Below are 9,563 nucleotides of genomic sequence, written 5' to 3' on the forward strand. Positions count from 1 at the left end.
CAAATGTACATATGTCAGGACATTTTACACAACACCAAAACTAGTTCAGCTATCACAGCCCGAAAGCCCTGAACAGTGCTGGGAGGATCTCTTGAGAGCAAATTATTTGTGACAGGTGCACACACACAGAAACACACACAGAAGGCTTCTCAATTCTCTAATCTCCCCTCCTCGACTCCTATCCTCGTGTCTTAGTCCCGCCCACAGGAGATGCGAGCGGAGGAGTCGAGGAGGGGAACCGAGGAGAGAGGATGGGAAGCAGCAGGCGTTTAGAGAAATGAGAACTCTTTTCCTCTGAGCGGTCATTTTAAAGAGACGTCCATTAATGATGACAGGAGGCACAGCAGCACTCTGGTTGCAGTCGAATAGTCCGTTTAGCTTAGGAACCTTCCTAACGGAGTGAAATGACCCGGAAGTACCTCAGTGGCAGCCATGATAAGTGCCGTTCGAATTCTCTAGAAAGCATTTATTACACACATTTTCCCCTCTCATATTCACAGTGTGGATCAATTGAGAAAGCTTGGTGTCCAGGGAGCTGCAGAGACTTTGGGAGAAACCTCAGCGTGACGGATGTCCTGTCTGGAGCGGTCTTTCTCTGGGAGGAGGACCAGGCCTGATGAAGAAACCCCCTAACTGCATCTGTGAGCCCATACTGGGCACAGCTGTCACAAACAAATGATGGTCCTGTTTGACTACACACTATTCAGTGTGCAGATCTTTGTGTTCACAATAAAAGTGTATTTTCTTAGTGAATGTCTTGTATTGGTCTTTAATCTCATATCAGCTTTTCATTTTCTTCTTGCCCCTCGGAGAAAACGGTGAGGCAGTTGTGTCCTTCAGGTATGTTCTTTCCTAACAGAAATGACAAGAAACATAAAACATATAACATTATTGCAGAGTAAAAGTGTGTTATTTATGAAAGAGGTGCGTTAGAGGGCTGTAGAAATACAAAATTATTTGAATGTGTTTTTTAAATTCATCACTTTGTACTACAAAGATAATCAGATTATGAATGAACAGTCTGCAGTTAATCAACATTAAAATATATGTTATTATTAAAATAATATTCAACTGTTATCAGAACTTAGTGTAGAATCATGCTGTTCGGTTGTCTCACTGCAAGAACCACTTTTACCACGTTTTTACAGACAATATGTAGAGACAAATGGTAGTAATTTTCACAAAGTCAAATAATAATTGCCTTAAATACATTGACATGTGAAAGATGACAAAAAAATCATGTTGCTTGTTGCTTGGTCAAATCTAAATGTAACTTTTTGCAAGGAAGGAACAGTCAACTTCCCTGATGTGTCAGTATTTAGTCATGTTTAATGGAATGTATATCAGTGTATTATAGTTGTTACTTTATCTATTTAAACCAGAACGTTTCTCGATTCTTTGTACAGTATGAAAGGGGTCTTTGTACCTTTGAGTCCATGCTGAAGTTCACTGATGTTAGGAATAGGTCTGTCTCTCGTGGTCAGCATCCTCTGGTCTGGCAGCGACGTGCAGTCAGGGGAGGCAGGGGAGGCAGAGCCTCACCTGTCATACTCCAATGTAACGGAAAAACAACAAAAGAAAAACTAAATAGTAATAATAATAAAATCTGTCTCCACTGATCTGTGTTGTAAGTGTGATTTATGTATGATTCCAATCGCTTTTTATAGTCAAAATCAGCAAATTTGCCGAGCTCCGCTACGGGAGCGATGAGAAGTGAGGCAGGGACGTGCTCTGCCTCTCGTAAGCCCACAGTAACTTGCTGGAGCACGGGCACTAATTTAGCGCGAGCACTTATTTTGTGAGCGCGCTCAAGCCAGTTACTGTGGGGTAAGGTGAGGCACAGATGAGCTCTGCCTCACCTCAGAATGCGGTACCCCACAGAAACTGTCTGGAAAGCGGGCACTAAGCGCATGACTGTTACCATCTCACGGTAGATCCCTTTATTACATTTATCCTCGCCAACCATAGTCTCTAAATAACTTATTTCACGTATATATGATATTTAGGCTCACTGGTCTCATCATACAACGGCAATGAAAAAAGCACCAGGGGATGCAGCCATAACCTCTGCCGCACTGAAGGGGGCGCATGTGAGCCCACAGGTTCTTGTTGCTACTGTAATTCTACGCAGAGACGGTAGACGCAAACAACAAACTAGACTTTTGAAACTACAGGAAGATAAGGAGGACTTTTACAAAAAAGTAATAGAGATTGTTGTCCAGAAGGATAGCATGGACTTCATCTTCAAGTCAAAGTAAGACCACATTTGTAATGAAAATGGGATCTTACTAAGAAAGAACAATCCAATATTTAGATTTTGGGTATCCTTTTTGTTGAACGGTCTGTTTAAAATGAATCGAAGCATCAGACTAAAAAAGCTTTTGAAAATAACCGAATATTTCGATTAAGGTCAAAATGTAATATTTGTAAATCTGACTCAGTGAGTCAGTGCCTCACCAGCCATGAACCTCACCGCACGTCACTGGTTGTTTGCGTCTACCCAGAGCCGTATAATAGCAGCGTTTATTATGATGGTAACGTTAAAGGTGGGGTAAGTAAGTTTGAGAAATCGGATCGAGATACACTTTTTGTTATATTCCATGGAATGCTCTTAACATCCTGATAGCAATGAATATCTTACTGTAAGTGCTTTGACAAAAAATCCATAAAAAAATTTCATCTGTGGAAGCCGTAGTACTGTACAAAGCACGACCAATCATTTGAGCCGGCCCGTCTAAAATAACTGGATGGCCTACCTGCCTGTCAGCCTTCCATCTGTGCACAAACTTATCTCGTGCCCTCATTGGTCATGTGCACGTTCGTGTGTGTCGGCCGTCAGCGCAACTTAAAGGGGACCTATCATGCAAAATGCACTTTTGTACGTCTTTTATACATGAATATGTGTCCCCGGTGTTCCAGGGAACTCACCAAGTGTCAGAAAACACAACCCTCTCTCTTTTCCTCCATACCCAAATCTCTAAAAACGGGGCTGCAACGGATCTGATACAGACTGATACAGATTTGAACATTTCTCTGACGTCAGGACGGAGGAGCTCCGCCTATATGGCCAACTCTCCACCTATCAGGGGAATGAGAGGTTGCCGTGGCATGGTAACAGCATGGTAACATGATGCTCGTAACTCGGCCCCCTCCTTTGCAGTGGGGCGTGGTCAGCTGCAGCGCATGCAAAGACAGGGGTGGAGGAGAGCAAAATAGAGCGAAATGAGGCATGGCTAAAATGCATGATCTGTTTGGTATTTTGAAAAAGAAAACGTATAAATATACCTTATATAGGTATGGCCCTACAATATATTATTCAAATATAGCATGATAGGTCCACTTTAAATGAGGACGTTAAACACATTTTTTTTAAAGGGCCGGCCGGCCGTCAACGGCCCTTGACGAACGGCCGTTCTGTGGTTCTCCAGATTCTACAGATGGCCAGTCCGCCCCTGTGTGTCATGCATATAAACAGTGAATGAGAAAATTAGACCTGAAATCGTTTTTTAAGATTTGGTTGGTTTGAAAAGTTACGGTAGACTTTGTCCTGGTTGTTGGGAACAACCCTGTTTATTACAAAAATAAAGCAAATGATTAAGCGCTTGTTGTTTTAGGTGCTTTGAAAGTTCAGGAAGTTCATAATCCACAATAAAAAAGATTTATAGAATATAAAAAAGACAAACACATTTTTGTAATCAACATGTTTATTAAATGGACTGGCAACTACAACAGTAAGCAGCAGATAAAGATGAATGCTTCTGAAAGGAAAAGAGAAAGCTTAACCAAGAATAACACCTCAATGCGAAATGATACCCTCGATATTACAGACGGGCCCCTTTGACCATTTCTTAGTTGCAATTAGGGCAATGTTATAGGTGGGTATAAGCCGTTTTTAGGCAAAGCAGTCAGTTTCATGTTCATTTTTAAAAGCTGAAATTCCCTTAGGTTCATCACTTGATTAACTGTAACTCCATGTTGCCAGATACAGGCAAGAACACTAAAGCGATGACAATGACATCCAAGTAACACAGTGAGCAGGTCCAGTGTTACACAAACACTTGAACCATACAATTTAACCTCTAGTGGAATATAACAAACACCACATTTTGAACATGTCGTCTAAACAAATGATAAAATAAAACACAACTTTTAAACATCACAACTTTGTTTTACAGCCAAAATAATAAGACCATTGAAGTAAAACAGACTCATATTCCAGTTAAGAGGTTTGGAAAAAACTAAGTTTTACAGATGGTTCACTACACTCTTCTCATGAATTTGTGGAGATCATATGATGACATTAACAATGTGAGCTATACATTAAAAAAACAAAAAAACAAACATATTTGGTACAACCAATTAATGAATGCAACTAAGTGTTCTTCCTGGTTACATTTCAAGTATGAAGCAATGGCAGCATTAACATGAGCTTAATAAGAACTGGGAGGAATTGACAGTTGACTTGATGGATTTTGAAATGTTTGCCAGATTATTTCTCCAAAAAAATTGCGACAAATAACTTTTACCACCTGCATGAGAACTCCAAAACTTAAAGACTGAGCAACAACATTCAGGAATGTCTTTCTGGTTCCAATAATTAACATTCATCAGCGGATGGAAGTAACATAGGGCTTTGAAAAGTGACTGATTTGATCCTACAATAGCACTTTTCAAATGGGCTTTAAATATTCAATCCGGAGAAAAGAATCCTGTAATTTGGTCACCTGCAATGAAGCATTCCACTACACTAAAGCAACAAAACCTGTATTGCATTAAAACATCATACAGTGAACTAGACAATGATTAATAGGGCAGCTGAAAAAAAAAACCTAATTTTCAAAGTGCAACTCATCATGTATCCAATGACTGAATATATTATTTAAGAAGAGGCTGATAAGCTAGGTGAGATAGATGTAAGTAAAACATTGAATTTATGAAAGCTTGGGTGGAAATTTGTTCTTATTCCTGTACAATAATGTGTTTTAAAACCATCAGATATAAGTATTTTTCATTTTTGTTGGGTTTAAATGTTTTTATATATTCAGTTTTGTATTCCCTCTGAACTGAAAATGTTTTTGACACCTAGCATTCAGTCTTTGTAATTATGTAATTGCACTTAGAAATAAAAAATATATACACACCAAAATCCCATTTATAAATGAGCCTTCAAGTGCTCAGTTCAATTGTTTGAAACCAGATTAGCAAACGTTTTGTTTCTGGGATATATGATATCCCAAAAATGGCAGATGAAGATTTGTTTGTCTCTGAATACAAACTTTTAGTTTTTTTTTTAATTATCCTTTCAATTAAACAGCTGAAATCTGGCATCCTGCAGGTAATCATGTTGATGTTTAAATTCCTGGGAAAAGCATCAAAGTTTCTTGGGTTTTTTCTTCTGAGAGTTGACGTTAAGCGCTGTCTGTCACAGGCTGCAGGGAGAGAAGTGGAGAGCAATTAATACATGAAGTAATACACTTGATATAAATAGTGACTCTGTACCAATAACTGCATTTTACTTGTACAATTGTCACTTCTAAAATTGTATTTATTTGTATGTCTTTAACTACATTGTATGTTGTATTGTTGAAGGTGCCTTGTAATAACATTTTCCATTGTTAAAAACTGTGTTAGCTGTTTTTAAAATGACAGTAAAGCCTTTTAATCATTTTTAATACCATGGTGTTATCCTAAAACCTGCAAAAACACCACAATGGCCACATTCTGTCCTGATCCCTGTGTATTGTCTCACCTTGTCTGCCGTTAGCTTCTCTCCTGCGGGAGCCTTGTCCTGGGCCTCTGCTTTCGACTCGCTCTGTGAGGAGGGGGCATTTGCCTTGGGTCCGGCCACATCGTTGAGCTTGGCCTCTGCTTTAGACTTGCTGCCGTCGACTTTCGTGTCACCGTCTGCCTCAGTATCCTTCGGCCGCTTGGGTGAAGCCTAATGAAAAAAGGTATGAGGCAGTGTCAAGAGAGATAAATAACTACGAATCTTCCTACTTGGAGTATGTACGACTGACAGTCTCAAAGCTCACCTCTGTGGACTCCTCTGCTTTTCGTTTGTTCCCTCCCCTCTCGTTCTTCTCGTCGATTACCAGAGCCCCTTCATCCTCATCGCTGCTGCCCTCTGCGTCTGCTTTCTCCGTGCTCCCAGCATCCCCTGCTCCTTCTGAAGCATTGTCCTTCTTAGATGACTACAGGCAGAGATTTAAATAATAGTGTAAGAAAAGGGAGTCGGAGCAACAAAGAGCACACGCTTAATTCTGACTGTTGCCTTGAATAAATTAAAAGGGCAGTTCTCTGACAGTCTTCAATGGGGGTAAAGAGTCGAATGCCATTTTTGCAGAAACAGATTTCACCAGGTTTATACAGACATGAGCATTTTTGTTTAAGGTGTTCTAAAATTACCAAAGTTGGACATCACACATAGACAGATTACTCACAGTACAATAAAACAGACTCGAAGAAATAGACCTACATCGTTGGCTTCATGCTTGACGGTGGGGTTGTTCTCGATCTCCCAAAGTCCCTCAGCAAAGCCTTTCCTCTTGTTTGCTTTACCAAACTTCTCTTTGTTTTCATCGTAGGGGCACAAATCCTTGGCCCCCAGGAACGCCCTGTGGTGAGCAAACATAACTCATTCAGTTTCGTTAAAGTGTGCACCTATACACTCCAGCATGTTCATTTCAAATGTCTGTTTGTCAGAGACGGAGTTATGCCATACAATTAGCTTTGTCGATTTCTACATACGGACATTTGACTGCGATATACGATATAATAAGGTATTTCCGTGATAATTTTCACAACAAATAATCAACTTTTCAGTATTATTTTTTTTATTTTTTAAGTATTACTGTTTCCCCCCAAAATTCAGAAAAAAGAGACAATTGTGTTCTATTTTCTTAAATTCTTAATGTTTATCCATCATATTTGCTCCACCTGGAATAAAACACACAACACTTAAACACATTACTCACGTCTCATGTGTCCCAAAGAAGAACACCTGGTACTTGTTTGAGGGGGACTTCACAGCTCCTTCGGGTAATTCGTCAATCTGTAAATACAGAACACAGCTTCTTAGGAAAGGCAGAAAAATAGGACAATCAAAAATGAAGGAAATAACAAAAGTAGATTAAAATACTGTAATGAAAACCCAGTACGACTAGAACAAAACATTTGTATCCTGAATCATGTTTACAGATATAAACTTTAAACATTCTATAGAAGTTAATGTTTTTTGAGTTCACAGAGCATCAGCCATGCAAGACATTTTTTAAGTCAAGCTTGGATGTTTGTATTTGCCAATATTTATTTGTTAGAACAGAGGCACAGGAAGGCATGGCGTTTGTTTGCAAACTGCCAGACAGACAGCTTTGGCATTCCAAGATAGGGCCGTGGTGTCAGGATAGGTAGCCTGCTGACAAGCGCCATGGCTGATATGACTTAGAAAAAAAGGCAGGAAAAGGTACCGATCAGGACTTTGCGATTTTGGTATAGTATGTTCTGTCATTCAAATGCATAAAAGATTGAAACATAAAAACTCAAACACTGACTAAAATTGTAATTAACTGTTGACTTTCAACTTCAGAAGGTTACGGTTTTTGAGTTATTGTTTTGGCTATAGTGTAGAATAAAGAACAACATTGTTTTTTATTTTGATCCACATTTTATCTGATTTTGTAAGTGCAGAACAGTTTTTTATAAAGCTCTGAGTGAGGGTGCGTTTTAGAGGGAAATGTAATTCTGTTTAAAGTTCACACTTTCTGTAATAATGAATGATTAGGAAACACTGACTGTAATGCGTTCATAGAACTGGTAGAGATTACGTTATGGTCTGTTGTTATTAGCATGGACCAATGTATTTACCGTGATCAGAAGTGGAAGAAGTATTCAGATTGCGTACTTAAGTAAAACTACCAGAGAGCAGGAATAATGTTACAAGTCCTGCATTCAAAATGTTACTCAAGTAAAAGTAGAAAAGTATTGAAATAAAAACATATACTTAAACTTTCTTAAAGTAACAAAAGTAAAAGTACTCATTATTAAGATTGGTCCATTTCAGAATTAGATATATTATATGTTTTGATTATAATTATTGATGCATCAAAGTGTTTATCACAGCTGGTAACAGTGGATCTAATTTTAATTACTTTTTATACTGGAGGGTAGCTTGTGGATTTAGTCCAGGTGTGACTAAAGTCTTATTTAAGTGCCGATTATATTTCATATTACATTACACTTAATTTAGTTGACGCTTTTTATCCAAAACTATCTATAAACCCAACCAGATTAAGTGCTACTGCAATAGCTTGTCTTAAATCCAATCATATCATTAATCCAAATCTGCAAAGTAACTAAAAAGGTATAACATAAATGTAGTGGGGTAAAAACAACAACTCTGAATTGTAATGGGTAGAAGTACAAAGATGGAAATACTCAAGTTAAGTACCTTAAAATTGTACTTAAGTACAGTACTTTTGTAAATGTACCTTTACTCTACATCACTGGCTGTAATGAAAGTCTATCCTTAGGAGCAGAAACAGTTACTTGTTGCACCAAGTCTGGGCAGGCATGTTTACAAAGTATCAAACCATATGGCTACACACGCTGTACACAAACATGTAATGCAACAGTTATACAAAAAAAACACCTCCAAATTAGTAAGTAATGTAGATACAAAGTGGATTCCTATCAGTGTCCTCAGGTGGCCCTGTGTTCACAGAGCGTGTGCTACTAGCTGTGTATAACATGACCGTTAACTTGTGGCTGCTCTTCTGCACGGTTAGCTGTTATTAGCCTAACAACAGGCCCCCTGGGAGACGAAAGCGGCACATGAAGAGCAGCTTCGGCGGCAGAGAGCAGCTAGCAACACCAGTCATATTTAGTTAGCCGAGCAGGGTAATGATGTCTGTGTCCACGATGACTCACTCGAAAGACATTTGTCTACAGTTGGTTAGCTGTGTGTGGAGGCTGGGCAGCGTTAGCTAACACGGCTGAGCTAAGCTAACTCATCAAAGCTAATGCTAACCAACGTTACTGATAGGCCTGGTAGGTAAACAGAAAGACTCAAATGTACATCAAACCTTAAGCTGGTTCAAATACATTCAACGTCAGGTGCTTACCCTCGCAGGCCAGTGTGGATACCCCTTCATTTTAGCAAACACAAGATCTCCAGGTTTGTATTCTTTTTGCCTGTTGGACCGCGGCATGTTTCTTGCAGAAATTGCTTGCTCTGTCCGCCAAAAAAAGAGTAATATTTTAGGGTGGATCAGTGTCCGGGTTGGTCAACACCTGCTGCAAACGAGTCGGGTTTTCATTCAAATGAACCAGGCGCGGAAAACGGGAGCGAAGACGCGGCGACGGACGAGCTATTTCGCGGATCCAGTGGGATAAAAAAACAAAACGCGGCCTTTGATTAGGACAACGCACTGGTTTATGAAAGGAAACGTAAAAATGTTACGGCTAAACGCTTTAACGTGTTGGTGTTTACGTTGTTCTACAATCCAGGGGCCCGTCCCTCGGTCTGTTAGGGTTTGAAAATGGAAACCGCTTCCCACTTTGCAGAC

General features: G+C 39.4%; 1 protein-coding gene across 1 annotated transcript; it reads right to left on the reverse strand.

Moving 5' to 3' along the window:
- Window positions 1-3,686: 3,686 nt before the first annotated feature.
- On the reverse strand, window positions 3,687-9,531 carry hdgfl3 (HDGF like 3). The gene is made up of 6 exons (XM_034124738.1): window positions 9,120-9,531; window positions 6,975-7,051; window positions 6,476-6,614; window positions 6,033-6,191; window positions 5,750-5,938; window positions 3,687-5,429 (listed from the first exon to the last, which is right to left on the reverse strand). Exons 1-6 carry the CDS (start codon window positions 9,204-9,206, stop codon window positions 5,409-5,411), a joined length of 672 nt encoding a protein of 223 aa, XP_033980629.1. The 5' UTR covers window positions 9,207-9,531; the 3' UTR covers window positions 3,687-5,408.
- Between the last annotated feature and the right edge of the window lie 32 nt (window positions 9,532-9,563).

This window comes from Trematomus bernacchii, unplaced genomic scaffold (assembly GCF_902827165.1).
Source record: "Trematomus bernacchii unplaced genomic scaffold, fTreBer1.1, whole genome shotgun sequence".
NCBI lineage: Eukaryota > Metazoa > Chordata > Actinopteri > Perciformes > Nototheniidae > Trematomus > Trematomus bernacchii.